This window comes from Lithobates pipiens, unplaced genomic scaffold (genome assembly GCF_037356315.1).
Source record: "Lithobates pipiens isolate NorthernLeopardFrog02 unplaced genomic scaffold, aLitPip1_a1.2 Scaffold_3, whole genome shotgun sequence".
Taxonomy (NCBI): domain Eukaryota; kingdom Metazoa; phylum Chordata; class Amphibia; order Anura; family Ranidae; genus Lithobates; species Lithobates pipiens.
In genome coordinates, this window is record NW_027507790.1 from 199,646,710 (window position 1) to 199,663,952 (window position 17,243).

Sequence of the window (17,243 nt, forward strand, 5' to 3'; positions counted from 1 at the left end):
TTGTTGGGCACAGGTGAAGCGGCATTGATGGACACAGCTAGGCTGAATTGTTGGGCAGAGGTGAGGCTGCATTGTTGGGCACAGGTGAAATACCGGTAGCATTGCTGGACACAGGTGAAGCAGCATTGTTGGACACAGGTGAAGCAGCATTGTTGGACACAGGTGAAGCAGCATTGTTGGACACAGGTGAAGCAGCATTGTTGGACACAGGTGAAGCAGCATTGTTGGACACAGGTAGGCTGCATTGTTGGGCACAGGTGAAGTGGCATTGGTGGACAGCTAAACTGCATTATTGGGCACAGGTGAAGCAGTGTTGATGGACACAGGCTGCTTTGTTGGGCACAGGTGAGGCTGCACCAATGGGCACTGATAAAGTTGTTGTTAAAATGTATTTGTATAACTTAATTCTGCATAAAAGATTTAAAGAGGGATTCCACCAAAAAAAAAATATTAAAAGCCAGCAGCTATAAATACTACAGCTGCTGACTTTTAATAAATGGACACTCACCTGTCCCGGGTTCCAGCGATGCCGGCAGCCGAGGCCGATCGATCGCTCGGCCCTCGGCTGCTGCCGTCACCATTATAGGTGAGGGAATCAGGAAGTGAAGCGAATCGGCTTCACTTCCCAGTTCCCTACTGTGCATGCGCGAGTTGCGCCGCGCAATAGGAAATCTCCGCGCTGTCACTGGGACCCGTGTGTGTGTCCCAGCAGACAGCGCGGCAGGGCAGGAAATGACGTAGACTCCCACGGGAGTCTATGCCCGGAAGTGGGTGTAAATACCTGTCTTTGACAGGTATCTCCACCCCCCTGAAAGGTGTCAATTGTGACACCGGAGGGGGGGAGGGATCCGATCAGCGGAGGTTCCACTTTAGAGTGGAATCCCACTTTAAGTGTGTCATTTAAGGAGTGAAGAGCTTCAGATCTCAGTGAAGAGAGCTGATTGGAGGGAAGGGATCCCCCCCCCCCCCCCACACACACACACACACACACACACACACCACACAAGAACAGAGCTGAGGCTGTCAATCAGAAGCTATATGCTGGAGGTCCCTCCCTCCCCTGTCCTCTTTTTTTTTTTTCTCTTGGTGTCAGATAAACTTGTAAGAAGTGATTCATGCTGATAGCAGAAGAATGAAACACAGACAGAAATTACATTTTGTTCTCTGGATTGAGACATATACACACTATAGAGGGATATGCTTTGTTCATATTTCATGTCTGAGGTTTACAACCACTGTAACTCTTGCCACCCATGTAATGCATATGAATTGTGCTACAGTGGGTGGGCTTTAACACCCAGCAGAGCTTTCTGAACCATTATACATAATACTCATTGACACTTCCTGTAACTGGAAGCATTATTTATTTATTTTTTTCAAGTGAGATGATTATTACTGTGGATCTTTTGATTAAAAAAATGTTCACAAGTCTGGTCCTCGTCTTAAATCTATGTGCATTTTAGATTTATCATTTTAGTTTACACAAAAGAAATTCAATTACCCAAAGACATGCTGGTAGGTTAATTGGCTCCTGTCTAAATTGGCCCTAGTATGTGTATGTGTGTGTGTCAGGGACCGGACAAATTTTGATTCACTCATAGGCAATGTGGTAGTGCAGATCTACTTCTGCAGATCCACCTTGCCAGGTTTTCCCTGCTTGATCGACACTGAAGGTGATAGCCGGAAACGGTGATCAGTGTAGTCTGACGGCGGGGAAATCTCAACCGAGGGCACTAAGGAGGGAGTTATACAAACTGTGCTTCCACAGTCAGTATATGTTTACTAGCAACTGGCTGATTTATCTCCTTGGGAGCAGCAGTATTTATCTCCTTTGGAGTAGCGTGGTCCGACAGCAGCGGGGTGGAGGGGGGGTGGGGTCATGTTGTTGACCATGCTGAAAAAACCACAGTACAGACCACGGTTGGGGCTTAGAAGTCAGGAGGTAATAGCAGATACAGGACATTTCCGTTTTTGTGTTTACAGAGATTGACATGTTTATTTAGGTGGCAACAAAAGTCATCATTGTACATTATGAGTGCATTGTGTCATACATTTTATATCAGTAATGGCTGATTGTTGCTGACTCTAGACACTGCCAATGTATAGTGTGGTGTAGCTCTCATTTAGTCCTGGTTTTCATATACAGTTGTGCTCATAAGTTTACATACCCTGGCAGAATTTATGATTTCTTGGCCATTTTTCAGAGAATATAAATGATAACACAAAAACTTTTCTTTCATTTATGGTTAGTGTTTGGCTGAAGCCATTTATTATCGATCAGCTGTGTTTACACTTTTTAAATCATAATGAAAACAGAAACTACCCAAATGACCCTGATCAAAAGTTTACATACCCCATCTTCTCAGATGCTAAAGCTGCCCATTCCTCTTGGCAAAAAGCCTCCAGTTCCTGTAGATTCTTGGGCTGTCTTACATGAACTGCACGTTTGAGATCTCCCCAGAGGGGTTCAATGATATTGAGGTCAGAAGACTGAGATGACTACTCCAGAACTTTCATTTTATTCTGCTGTAGCCAATGACAGGTCAACTTGGCCTTGTGTTTTGGATCCTTGTCATGTTGGAATGTCCAAATACGTCCCATGCACAGGTTCCAGAATACATATTGGCCTAAATTTATGAAGAATTTAATTTTTTATTGGATATGTTTTATAGCAGAAAATGAAAAATATGTATATTTTTTTTCAAAATTGCAGCGTTGCATGACCGCGCAATTGTCCGTTAAAATAGCGCAGTGCCACATCACAATGGCTTGGTCATGAAGGGGGGGGGGTAAATCTTCCAGCGTTCAAGTGGATAAAATCTGAGAAAATTGAGATGCATTACCTATACACCTGTTCCCAATTTTCAATCTATGTATGGCCAGCTTTAGAGTAGCAAGATAAATTGTACAGTTCTGTTATCTGTGATGGAGACACACCCAGCATGCCGAGTGAGAGAATTCATATTGTATATTTAGTCATAGATATAAACACAAATTCGTTGTAATGGTGTAATGTTGTAATATGTTTTATTGTGTGGTACCACACACAATGTCTGCCCAGAAAGCTCCTTCATTGTGAAAATCTGTGCCAGTGGTAGCTGTTGTGTACTGTTTATGAAAATAAATTGACAAAGCCTCAACGGTGTGATGGATAGAAGTAGTATTCAGTATATTGCAGCACACGAGATGACATTGTCAAGAGTCAGTGTCATGCGTCATGACTAGGAAAGAATGTCATCAATGCACGGTGGTTCAGACCCTAAACATAGACTGAGGGCACAACTCCAGGATCCAAGATCTGCTTTGAAGTCATTACTATATTTATGTGGTCATATCTGTCATGACTGTGGAAGGGGTTAGACAACGGTATAGCGGCCTTTCTTAATCTTTTATTAAGGAGGAGCCCTTGTAAAAACTTTCAGGTTTCAAGGAGCCCTAGCTAGTAATCACTATATCTATATGCAGCACATTAACCTGGAGAGTAAGTTGCGATATAAGCATACACAATAGAATAAGGAATGTGGTGTAGTAAGTATATTTGACACCCAGGGCAACTACATTAAACCACATGATTTTTAGTAATATTATTAAAATTAAAGAAATAGTAGTAATAATAATGGCTTGAAAGGAAATCTAGACATTAAAAATTGTGCTACTCCTTCACATTGGAGGTCAAGAGAAAAATGTCCCCTTATATTTAAGGTCATTGGAAAAGTGACCTCTTATTTTGGTGATTATTGGTGTCTGTGGTTACTTATCTGATGAAAGTCTGAAAATACTGATAGCGCAAGGAACCCCTAGCAACCTCATCAAGGAACCCTGCTTGAGAAAGTCTGCAGTAATGGGACCCGGCAATAAAGAAGTTTTTAGTACACTGAGGAAGGATTATACTCTATGTAAGGGTTATTGCTGCTTGTGTCCCTGTGGGGGAGATTTCTCCTGATTTTCTAACCTTGTAATATATGTCAAATGGAACAGGGGTGAGATTAAATCTTGGGTTATTGACAGCATTTAAACAGGTTGTAAAGCTGAAATTCAATCTATGTATGGCCACTCCCGTTCATGGGAAGTCGATTTATTGATCAACTTCTCACGAGCAGGACTGGATTTCAAAATGCACAAAATTTCTGATTTTTCAAAAGAAAAATTGTTGGCAATTCGTTGGCCATGTGTGGCTTGCGTAATTGAACAAGCCTAAGTTATAGGTCGAATTCCAAAAATAATTATTTTGAAAATCAGAAATTTTGTGTGTTTTGTGATCCAGTGGTGCCACCATTGGTTTCAAAATTTGACCAACCAAGCCTTCAGTTTCACCCCATGTTGGTTCAGAAAATAATTTATGTTCGTGGCAAGGAATATTCTTTTCTTTCCAGGTCACAGCTCATGCACGTTTCTTTTTCAATTATGTTTCTTGCATGATTTTCCCATTATTGATTAGAAATTTGTTTGTTTTTCAAAACATTTCCAAGACGCCCAATTACTCAAATTTGATGGCCGCATGAAAATCAACCATTGCTGTTGCCCACGAATGGTGCAAAATTTGCACGAAAATTCTTAATTACGAATTGCAAAAGACAATTTTTCAGCTTTAGAAGCAGATTGCCTACCATTCACAGCTGCACCAAAATCTGAGTGATCCAGTTTTAATAACCCCCCCCCCCCCCGTATTTTCTTTGGGACTCTATGACCCTCTGGAACAGATTATAAAAATAATACTCGAGTAAAAGAAAAAACAAGACTTCTCATAGTTGCTAGTAAAGTGTTGGCTTTCCGTTTCTTCTCAGCATTGGAAAACCACCATAGAAAATGTTAATGAACAACTATTTAATGCATTCTACCACAAAATAATGTGTACGGTGTATGATAAATATCTGTAATGAAAGGATGCTTGCTTCATTTCTGGACACTTACCATCCATATTTCTTGTTTTACAGACATGGAGATGACTTGATTGTAACACCATTTGCTCAGGTAAGCAGTATAAATTGCTCTATGACCAATTTCCTAGAATGATGTAGTTCCTAAAAATCTATTCCCAACTTTGTGAGTTTTGTAGAAGGAAGGAATCAGCAAATTTTGACAGGGAAAACTAACAGCAAAGGTTTACTTAGCTGCCAGTGTGCCTTTTTCTCTGCAGTGCATCATTGAGCCCAGATTTACACTGAGCTGCGGGAATGAAGCTGAACTCGCACAATTTCACTCCCGCATGTCAGTCCCGATTTCGTCTGCGATTTCAGAGACATCTGTGTGGGTGCCTGCACAGAAGTTAATGTAAATCGCAGCCCGAAATCGCAAAAGGTAGTACAGAAACTACTTTTTGAAATTGGTGCAGTGCCGCAAATGCAGCGTCGCACTGGTTAGGACGGTGCCATTGCTTTCAATTGCCGACGATTTGACATGTCAAATCATACCAATGTGAACCAGGGCTTAAAGGAGATTTCCATGATCATTGAAATATAATCCCAGCTACCTATGTCTTAGGGTAGTTGCAAAGTTCTTTTCCCTGGTGTCTCTGAAGCCCAAATTCAATTTAGATTTTACCTGCAGATGATTCCTCATATTTTCATATTTCATGTCAGAATACAAAAAAGGAGTAAAGATCGGTGCTTTTTCTTTTGGCAACCTACCACATATATTTGTTGAATTTTTTATGCTTGCATGATTGGCCCTCTTGTTATGAGCAACAGTTTCACTCTTGCTCTAGTTTTCATAAATCATTTCCTGTGAATATGCTATATTAGGTGGTAGGACCTATGATATACTGTGCACATGCTTATACTAGGTCATGACCTCACTAAGTAGCAAAACAAGGATCAAGATGACAGCCCTCGGACATGCTCCTTTAAGAAAGTCAGCAAGGGCGGCTCCCACAATCCTATCCAGACAGGCTCCTTTTAAAATCAATATCAGAGGAAAAAATATGCTTTTACTTTGGAAAACCAGTTTAGCTAGACTAGTAGGTGCCCTGATTTCAATTGCAAACATGAATTTCATGGTGAGCTGAAAAAAGTATCATTCCGAGTGCTAGTTGAATGGAAATGTTAAATTGGTTTGTAATGAAAAATAATTGACAATCACTGGTCCCTTATCTATTGCACCACATCCTCTATTAGCAGGGGTCTCCAAACTTTCTGAAGTAAAGGCCAGTTTACTGTCCTTCAGACTTTAGGGGGGCCAGATAATACCCAGAAGGAGTAAACAATGCCCTATCTTTGGTATTAGGCGGAGAAATAGTTGGTGTGGGAGGAATTGTGCCCTATTTTTGTTGTCAGTGGAAGGAATTAAGCCTCACAATTGGTGTCAGTGGAAAGAATACGCGCCCCATTGGTGTTAGTGACAGGAATAAGTGCCCTGTTGCTGGTGCTAGTGGCTGGAATAATGCCCTAAAGGCAAGCAAAGGGCAGCAGTTTGGAGACCACTGCCCTATAGCATAATATATAGACTAACCTCTACATCTCAGATCCAAATTGATGATGTATATTTATGGTCTAGAGGTGTGGTTAACCGAGGCACTGGGGGGTTGATTTACTAAAAATGGAGAGTGCAAAATCTGGTGCAGCTGTGCATGATAGCCAATCAGCTTCTAACTTCAGCTTGTTCAATTAACCTTGACAAAAAAAAACTGGAAGCTGATTGGTTTCTCTGCACAGCTGCACCAGATTTTGCTCTTTCCAGTTTTAGTAAATCAATCTCTTGGCAAGTTAGCGTTCAATATAGCCTTGAGGATGCTACGTATCTATTTAATAATGCTCTCAAACACACTGTTAAACATTGTGAATAAATTGATATTTTAGAGAATGTTGTTCTAAGCATTTGATTTAGCATGTTAAAAGTCCAAAAAGTTAAAGAGTTCTGTCTATATATTGGTTTGTAATGGAAAATCGTCTTGATAGCCTTTAAATAATTCTAGGAGAATTCTTGTTTCTCCAAACACATGCGTCTTTTACACTGACCATGTGCACAATACAATCATACAGTATATTGATCATTTAGACAAAATATTACCATTCAGAAATCAATTGCATTGGTCAGTTTCATCAATGGACCATTGTTTAGTTTGAAAAAGAATGATATTGTCCTGGCGAAAGTGCAACCAAATTGACCTTTTTCTTTGTTGTGATGAACGATCATTTGCAAGGGCTAGATTGTTTTAAATAATCAAACCTCTGATCGGTGGTCACTTTTTTTGTTTTGTGTATGGCCAGCATTACATTCACTTACTGATGGCAATAAGATAGTAATACACAAACGTAGATTCTCTAGGCTTCTGCAATACCTTGAAAAAAGCATAATTTATCACAAGTTTTATAAATTATTTTCACACATTAGGTAATTAAATAGATTTATTGGCATGCACATGATTGTATGTAATTCAGATATATATATATATATTCTCCTTTTGGCTTTCACAATCCATTGGCATCAATTTACAATCAACATTATCCCAGCGTTCCCCAGAGGGGTTCCAGGGCTATGTTTTGTTTGTCAGTCTGTACACATAGACACACTCTCACCCCTGTCCAGTACGTGATATTCCCAGCTGACATTTTATCAGTTTGAGAACTCATATTTTCCTATGACACTAAGCTGCTGGACAGGTTCAGGGAGATTTCACATTTGCCTATAATGCTCAGATTTTCAGGGACAGATCTGGGTTTCAGTTATTTGTACCTGTTGCATGATCTTTATTATAAAATAAAGTAGAAAAAAATAGCAGCAGATAGAGAGGGTCCAAAGACCCCTTTATAGGTACCTATATTCATGTTCATCAGGTGCGAGCGGTGTCAGCCCTTGTACACACGGTCGGAGAATCTGTCGGAATGAGTCTTATTGGACCGCGTCGTTGGATAATTCGACTGTGTGTGGTATGCATCGGACTGATTCCGTCCGAATCTCCGTCCGACCCAATTTTCCAACATGTTGGAAATATTTCCCGACCAACTGGGCCGGACGGACCTAATCCAATCATGTGTAGAGCATTTTCATCGGACCAAGTGCCACGCATGCTCAGATCAAATTCCTACATAAAAGCTATTGGCTACTACCTGAATGTAGTCCCATCGTAACGAAATTACGTCATCACGTTCTGAAAGATCGGATTTTTCGCCAACTTGGCCCGACCGTGTGTATGCAACAGTTTCGGACACAATCCGTCGGACTAAATCCGACGGGCAAAATCCGTCGGATTTGGTTGGCAAAATCTCCGACCGTGTGTACGTGGGCTCAGAGTATTGTATGGACTGAGCTCTTGTGTACTGCTTATCTTAGTCTTGTTTTAATATTTATTTCAAATTCTCTTTAACTTATATGGATTGTGCAGACATTTCACCAGCAAAATAGCTAATACTGATGCCATCTCATTTATTTCTTCTTTGGGATTAACTGCATTTGTTAATTTTACAATGCTAGGCTGGTTTGCTATACATATATATATATATATATATATATATATATATATATATATATATATATATGCCATAGTGGCTCTGTATTCCTGGTCCAGAAAAGAAATACATAAACTTTTGCAGTGTCAACACTCTACTGTTAGGTAGTTCTGTAAACCAGTAAATATGCTGCCCTGATTGGAGCTTCTTTATTGTTACCTGTTTAGAAGGACAGGATTTATATTTTTAGCCCCTAAACCACCTTAAATTGTCTTGCCCTGCTGCCTTCCTACCCCATTCAGTTGACTAGCCTTTGAATTACACTAAGAAAATTGGCCATTATAGCCACAAAAGGCACACACATTCTGAGAATTGAGAGTCGGAATGAGATAGTATGTCCATTCCATGTAAATACACCTAGAACTGACAATCAGGAGGGCAGGGCAAACAGTAGCTGTGCCAGCAGCAGCTCAGTTTTATGTGTATAGACAGAGAGGGGGTGGTGTGTAGTTACTTCACCAAAAACCAATGCAAAAATTGTGCAGTGCCCATGATGAGCCGAGTCCACAGCCAAAAGCACCTACAATGGGCCCGTGAGCAACAGAATTGGCCACGGAGCAATAGAAGCAGGTGATCTGGTCTGATAAACCACGTTTTTTCTTTTACATGATGTGGTTGGCTGGGTGCATGTGTGTTGCTTACCTGAGGCAGAAGGTGGCACCAGAATGCAGTATGGGAAGCAGGTTCTGCTGGGAAATTGTTGTACTGCATTCATGTGGATGTTACTTTAACATATTCCAGCTACCTAAACCTTGTTGCTGTGCAAATACACCCCTTCATGGAAACCGTATTCCATTCAGGACAGTGACCTCTTTCAGCAGGATAATGTGCCTTGCCATACTGCAAAAATGGTTCAAGAATAGTTTGAGGGACACAACAATGAATTTCAGGTGCTGACTTTGGCTTCAAACTCTCCAGATCTCAGTGCAATCAAGCTCCTGTAGTATGTGCTGAAAAACTGATCCATGGAGGCAACACCTCACAACTTACAAAATATAAAGGGTTTTCTACTAAGAGCTTGGTGCCAGATACCACAGCATACCTTCAGAGGTCTGGTGTTGTCCCTGACACGATGGGTCAGGGCTGTTTTAGTGACCAAAGGTTGCCTACTAAATATTAGGTGGGTCATCATAATGCTATGTACAAGTGTCACTAACAGCAACATGTGTGAGTGACCATTTGCTGCCTCAACAGCTCTATGGCCCTAGGACACAGCCTACACTATATTACCAAAATTATTGGGGCATCTGCCTTTACACGCACATGAACTTTAATGGCAATAGTCAAACATTCCTATAGACATACTCCTAAACCTTGTGGATAGCCTTCACAGAAGAGTTGAAGCTGTTATAGCTGCAAAGAGTGGGCCAACTGAATATTGAACCCTACAGATTAAGACTGGGATGCCATTAAAGTGCATGTGCACTGAAGGGTACTCCCGGTGGGGATGGGGGCTCCACTGGTCTGGCCGAAGACCAGGTCCTGAAGAAAGCCCGTGGTGCATGTGCACCTGGAGTGGCAATCCAAGGGTGCTGTAATCTCACTGTGAGTGAGGGTCACTTTGAGTTATTGCACCTAGGTCACTGCGCTATCACACTTTTTTCACACCTGCCTCTTGGGCCAGGCCTTTTGGCTAGGACCAGAGGAATTTTTATTCCTCGTCGTAAGGCCGGCCATTGTATTTCACAAAGGCACTATCGCACTTTTTCCACTTCTCCTTTCCCCACGTTTATGTTGCTTGTTGTGCCCATCAATCTTTTTTTTTTTGGTTGTTAGGTGTGTACGTGTTTCGTGTTTGATTAGTAGGGTGTATGTCCTCAGGCCTGCCCTGAATGTCTTGGGAGGGGCTGGACATGGCCTTCTGGCTTGGTTCGCCCTCTCTCATGGGGTCTCCCTTCGGGGGAGCCCCACCTAGTACTTGGGGTGGTCTGTTTCGGCAGACCTCCCAGGATACAGGGTCTGTCTGGTTTGGGCCAGACGGATAATGTGAAGTACCTTAGTCCACGTCTGGAGCATAACGCCGCGGGGCATCAGGGCAAAGGTCCTTTCTCTTTGGAGGAGGACCATATGTGCACCATGTACACTTTTTGTGTCTCACTTTTTGGTGTGCTTTTTATTTGCACTGGGTGGAGTTTTTGGAGTGTGCTCACACACCACAAGCTAAAATAGAAGTCTTTCTTTTAAATTGAAAACAACATGTACTATTTATCTTTACTAGCCTTACAACTATTAAAGCAAGACTTGGTGTTCAGGAGAATACAGTACTGACTAAACCAATGATATAATTAATCGTTAGATGTCATTGCACATTGAATATACTGTATCTATTAATTTGGTGCTTGTGTATAAGTGACAGTTGGATAGTATACTTAATAGCTGTATTTGTTTTCAGGTACTGGCCAGTCTGCGTACTGTAAGGAATAACTTTGCTGCACTAACCAACCTGCAAGATCGGGCACCCAGCAAGTAAGTATTGGACACTTGCCACTCGTGGCAGTGATGGATTTTTATGTTACAGTACTGATGCTTGGTGGTTTTGAGCACAAGTGTATCTTTATATAAAATTGTTTCCTTGCATCCTATCCTATATTACACAACTTTTAGTTTGCCACTATGCAAACCAGCCTCTCCGTAGTTTTCCTCCAGTGACGTCATACCTCCAGCACACAGGTTGTTCTTTCCCCAGTGAGATCCCACCTCTGGCACACACACAGTTCTTTTCTCAGTATCCCTCCTCCAGCACACACACTCCAGTTTCTGCTCCAGAGACTCCTCTGTCTGCAGTCACATACTCACACTCCACAAAATGAATATCGATCATCATCCATATCCTCCCTATAGACATTGCAAACTGAGCTCAGACACACAGTCTGGAGATTCAGCACTCACTGGTCCCTCTGCTGTAGAAATGTTTTTAAACTCACACTTGTGTAGTCCAGGAATGTGTTGTATGTGTATTAGGACACACATTGGTCTTTCCTCTCTATCCTTCCCCTAGCAGACATACATCAGTATCCATACCAGCAGCAAGATGTCCCTCCAATACACAGAGCTCTCTAACCGGTTTTACACCAGGAGATTGAGCCTTAACCCGTCTGTGTGCAGTCTGTGGTGTATATGCATTAACCTCTCAGTGATCAGCTACCACAGAGGTATTAACTCATCAGCCCTCCAGCTTAAACAAATGTCCTCTCAGTGACCTTTCTGCAGTGTATGTGATCTGCTTCAAGGACCTGTGCATGAAAGCTTCACTGATGAATATGCATTGTGTGTACATTCACATCTCAGTGACCTGTCCCCTGCATATAAGCATTAACCTATTGGCATCCAGCCCCTGCTCAGGGGTGTTAACCTCTCACCACCCTTTCAACTGTGCATATGGAATAACCCCTTAGCACACATTCCCCAGCCCATGTGCATCTCTTCAGTGCTCAGTACCCAGGCATGTGTGTTATTATCTGCAATCCCTCTTCTGTGCATACTGTCTGCTGTAATACCCTCTGCACTCCTCAGTGACATACTTTAAAAAAAAAATCGCTATTGGAATCTATGCATCCGGTGCCCTGCATGTAGATTAAGGGCCGGGCACATGGATTAGGGGGGCTGCACATGTATGGATGGGCCGCCACTGGTCATACTGTTTACACACCTCTTCTACACATACTGCCCACTGTCATGCCCTCTGCACTATTTAGTATCATAATTCTGCAAAAGCAGGGACCAAGACCTGTCTGCAAATTTACTTTGCTGTCAAAAAAAAAAATCTATGCTGCATACTGTATGCAATTCTGGACTTGAGTCTGAGCCCAGGAATGTTTCTCCTATATGCCCATAATACAATGGCCAACACAGAGGTGCCCTCATTGCATTGCAGGATGCCACACTTTTGTGTTGCTGTATGGCAGTTAGAAGCCACCCAACCAGAGTATTTTTTTAAATGTATTTTTCCACTGCATACTTGTCATACCAAGTCTACTGAACCTGTCCTCCACCAGTGTTCTCATCCTGGGACACCAACCCTCCCCTTCTGCACAGCCAGTGCCATGTCCATTGAAAGTGCCTTACTAGCCATTTAAGCTGTCTTATTAGACAATGATTGATGAATAGGTGTGGCATGGCACCATGTTTTTTTTAGGAATGTTGCTTCGAGTCATTGTATGCTCCTTGGATTTATATGTGCATTGGTCAATATTTCCCTTGCAGCAACAAAATATTTTGAACAGCCCTGGGGGAGGTCATACATATTATTTTAAGGAAAACCTATCTTCCATGTGAGAACGGTAGGCTTTAGAAACTTTCTGGTTGGTCAGTACAATATAATTGTTGTACAGTATTAGGGATGAGCCGAACACCCCCCGGTTCGGTTCGCACCAGAACTTGCGAACGACCCCCGCGTTCGGCACGAACGTTAGAACCCCATTGAAGTCTATGGGACTCGAACGTTCGAATTGGAAAGTGCTAATTTTAACGGCTAATATGCAAGATAGTGTGCTAAAAAGGGTTTGGCGATCTGCCTCCTGCCTCAGGGGACATGGGTCACTGCAAAAAAAAGTTTTAAAAACTACCGTTTTGGCGGGAGCACTGATTTTAATGACGATTAAAGTGAAAAAAAAAAAGTGAAATATTCCTTTAAATATGGTGCCTGGGGGGTGTCTATAGTATGCCTGTGAAGTGCCACGTGTTTCCCGTGTTTAGAACAGTCCCTGCACAAAATGACATTAAACGGAAATAACACCATTTAAAACTGCTTGCGGTTTTAATGTTATATCTGGTTCCTGTAATATGGTTGAAAATCATTCAGAAAAATGGCATGGGTAGCCCTCCCTGCCCATTACCAGCCTATTTGGGTCTTGTACGCATATTAAGGGGAACCCCGTACCCATATTAAAAAAAGGAAATGCGTGTGGCCCCCAGGCCCTATATACTCAGAACAGCAGTATACAGGCGGTGCAAACAAGACAGGGACTGTGTAGGTTTGTTGTGTTAAGTTGAATCTGTTTGTCATTTTCAAGCGGTACATTTTTAAAGTGTAGCTCCAGTCAAAAAAAATATCTTTAAGCTTTTTGGAAAACATAGGGAAGGGTTATCACCCCTGTATAATTTGTTTTGTCGTCCATCTTTTTTCATCTCACTTGCTGTTGTCTCCTTCCGTTTGCAAGTAGGAGATGTTTGTAAATTGGATGTTTGAAAGTAGGGGCCTGCCCTATATGCTCTGCAGAAATGGCGGAACAAGGTGTTGGTTTTGCAACAACATTGTAAGCCCTCAAAGTGACTCTTGGTGGCCGCTGGAGCGCCCTGCTGTGAACGATTTTATCAAGAATTGTAATTACATGCCATTGTTGAACAGTGGTAGAAAAATTGACCTTTGGTGGTTGTGGTGCTGGTGCCACAACACTATAAGTCCTCACAGTTACTCTGGGTGGGCACAGGAAGGGGCCCTCCTGTGAAATATTATATCAAGAATTGTAATTACATGTCCCTGTTAAACAGGGGCAGAAAAATTGGGCCTTAGGCACTGGTGCCATCACACTGCAACCTCTGCCATACACTCTAGTTTTATTGCAGGAATTAGCCCTGCTGCAAAGCATTGCATCAAAAATTGTACTTAAACGCCCCTGTTAAACAGGGGCAGAAAAATTGGGCCTTAGGCACTGGTGCCATCACACTGCAACCTCTGCCATACACTCTAGTTTTTTTGCAGGAATTAGCCCTGCTGCAAAGCATTGCATTAAAAATTGTACTTAAACGCCCCTGTTAAACAGGGGCAGAAAAATTGGGCCTTAGGCACTGGTGCCATCACACTGCAACCTCTGCCATACACTCTAGTTTTATTGCAGGAATTAGCCCTGCTGCAAAGCATTGCATCAAAAATTGTACTTAAACGCCCCTGTTAAACAGGGGCAGAAAAATTGGGCCTTAGGCACTGGTGCCATCACACTGCAACCTCTGCCATACACTCTAGTTTTTTTGCAGGAATTAGCCCTGCTGCAAAGCATTGCATCAAAAATTGTACTTAAACACCCCTGTTAAACAGGGGCAGAAAAATTGGGCTGCTGGCATCACCCAGAACCAAAAATGTTCTTCCAACATATCAGCGGAGGAGGAAGAGGATAGACAATCAACATAACAGGACAGTCACTCAGCATCAGCATAGGCAGTCTTGAAGGGATGTGGTATTTCAAAAAAAATTATTCGGTTACATCAGCTTCAGGTGCTTGGTAGCTGTGGGTGATCCAAGACTGATTCATCTTGATGAAGGTCAGTCGATCAACTGATTCGGTGGACAGGCGCACCCTGTGATCGGTAACGAAGCCACCAGCAGCACTGAAGGTGCGTTCCGAAAGAACGCTGGATGCAGGACAGGCCAGGAGCTCAATTGCATACTGTGCAAGCTCTGGCCAGTGATCCATCCTCAAGACCCAGTAAGCCAGAGGATTTTCAGTGGGAAAGGTGTCCAAGTCTGACCTTGCCCCTAGGTATTCCTGCACCATGTAAATTAGACGCTGGCGATGGGTGCTGGAACCAATCATACCTTGGGGCTGCGGACTAAAAAATTGTCTGAACGCATCAGTCAGACGGCCACCTTCTCCACCGCTCCTTCTGACTGATGCCTCAGCAACACGTTGTCCAGGACCAGGAGTTTGTGACCTCCCAGTCTCTGGGAACGCGTTGCACAGAGCTTTCTGCAAGGCCTCCCGGAGATGTCTCATCCTCTGCTCCCTCTGCGATGGCAAGATAAGGTCGGCAACCTTACCCTTGTACCGTGGATCAAGGAGAGTGGCCAGCCAGTAATGGTCCCTCTCCTTGATCCGAAGAATACGAGGATCCTTCCGCAGGCTTTGCAGGATCAGGGAGGCCATGCAGAGTAGGTTAGCTGAGGCATTCGGTCCGGAGTCCTCTGGGTCACTAAGGACAACATGATCCGCAGCTACCTCCTCCCAGCCACGTACAAGTCCACGTGTTTCTTGGGACTGTAAATCATCCCTATAAGACTGCTGCTGCTGATGCTGAGTGCCAGCCTCCTCCTCCATGCTGACACAATCATCCTCCTCCTCCTCTTCCTCCTCCTCACCCTCTTCCTGTGTGATGGGTGGCACAGCAGGAACACTGTCTGGATAAAGGGGGCCTTGAGAGGCAAGGAAGTCCTCCTCTTCCTGCCTCTGTTCTGCCTCAAGTGCCCTGTCCATTATTCCACGCAGCGTATGCTCCAAGAGGTGGACAAGAGGTATAGTGTCACTGATGCATGCACTGTCACTGCTCACCATCCTTGTGGCCTCCTCAAACGGTGACAGGACAGTGCATGCATCCCTGATCATGCCCCACTGGCGTGGTGAGAAAAAACCAAGCTCTCCTGACCCTGTCCTGGTGCCGTAGTCGCACAGGTACTCATTGATGGCCCTCTGCTGCGTGTGCAGCCGCTGCAGCATGGCCAATGTTGAGTTCCATCTGGTGGGCATGTCACATATAAGGCGGTTCTTGGGCAGGTTCAACTCCTTTTGGAGCTCAGCCAGCCGAGCACAGGCATTAAATGATCGGCGGAAATGCACACAGACTCTCCTGGCCTGTTTCAGGACATCCTGTAAGCCGGGGTACCTGCCCAAGAACCGCTGCACCACCAGGTTAAGGACGTGAGCTACACAGGGCACATGGGTCAGTTGTCCCTGTCGGAGGGCGGAGAGGAGGTTGGTGCCATTGTCGCAAACCACCATTCCTGGCTTAAGCTGGCGTGGCGTCAACCACCTCTCGGCCTGCCCCTGCAGAGCTGACAAAACATCCGCCCCAGTGTGGCTCCTGTCCCCCAAACAAACCAGCGCAAGCACGGCATGGCATCGTTTTGCCTGCGTACTTGCGTAGCCCCTGCAACGCCTACGGAGCACCGCTGGTTCTGAGGACAGAGCACTGGAAGAGGCCGTGGAGGAAGAAGAAGAGGAGGGGGTGGAGGAGAGAGGTGTGTCACAACCAATAGTAGCATTTTGGAGGCGTGGTGGCGGAACAACCTCCAATACTACTGCACCTTGTCCTGCATCCTTCCCAGCAGCCAGAAGAGTGACCCAATGGGCCGTGAAAGACAGGTAACGTCCCTGTCCATGCCTGCTGGACCATGAGTCAGCGGTAATATGCACCTTACCGCTGACCGCCCTGTCCAGCGAGGCAAGGACATTGCCTTCCACATGCCGGTAGAGAGCCGGAATTGCCTTCCGTGAGAAAAAGTGGCGTTTGGGGACCTGCCACTGAGGAACCGCACATTGTACAAACTCACGGAAGGGGGCCGAATCTACCAACTGAAAAGGCAGCAGTTGAAGTGCTAGCAATTTAGCCAAGCTAGCATTCAACCGCTGGGCATGTGGATGGCTGGGAGTAAATTTGTTCCGCCGGTCCAGCAGCTGGGGCAGGGACATTTGTCTGCTATAATCGGACGTGGATGTACCACTAGCAGAGTTCCCGGAAGCACTTGGCTGTGACACACCTAATTCTACACCTTCATTCCTCTCAGAGCAGGTTTCAGAGAGGACTGAAGGTCTAGTGGGGTTGGAGATGCCAGCTGATGAGGAGCAAGGAGAGGTCCGCTTTGTTCTTTAGTGTGGGTCTTTGAGGTATGCTTGCCAACGAGCTGCATGGCAGGTCAACATATGTCTGGTCAAGCATGTGGTGCCCAAGCGGCTGATGTTTTGGCCACGTGAGATACGCTTGAGACATATGTTGCAAATAGCAGCGGTGCGATCTGATGCACTCGTCTCAAAAAAGGCCCACACCAAAGAACTTTTAGAATAACGCGCAGAGGAAGCGCTCTGCGCAGAG

At 44.0% G+C, this 17,243-nt stretch overlaps 1 protein-coding gene across 2 annotated transcripts in view; it reads left to right on the forward strand.

Annotated features, from left to right (window-relative positions):
• Positions 1–17,243, forward strand: part of PDE4D (phosphodiesterase 4D) — a 756,150-nt gene that overhangs the window by 450,426 nt on the left and 288,481 nt on the right. For both annotated transcript variants that reach the window (XM_077462687.1, XM_077462686.1), the window contains exons 3-4: positions 4,935–4,971; positions 10,837–10,910. In XM_077462687.1, coding sequence (XP_077318813.1) covers positions 4,935–4,971; positions 10,837–10,910 — 111 coding nt within the window. The remainder of the gene's footprint in view (positions 1–4,934; positions 4,972–10,836; positions 10,911–17,243) is intronic.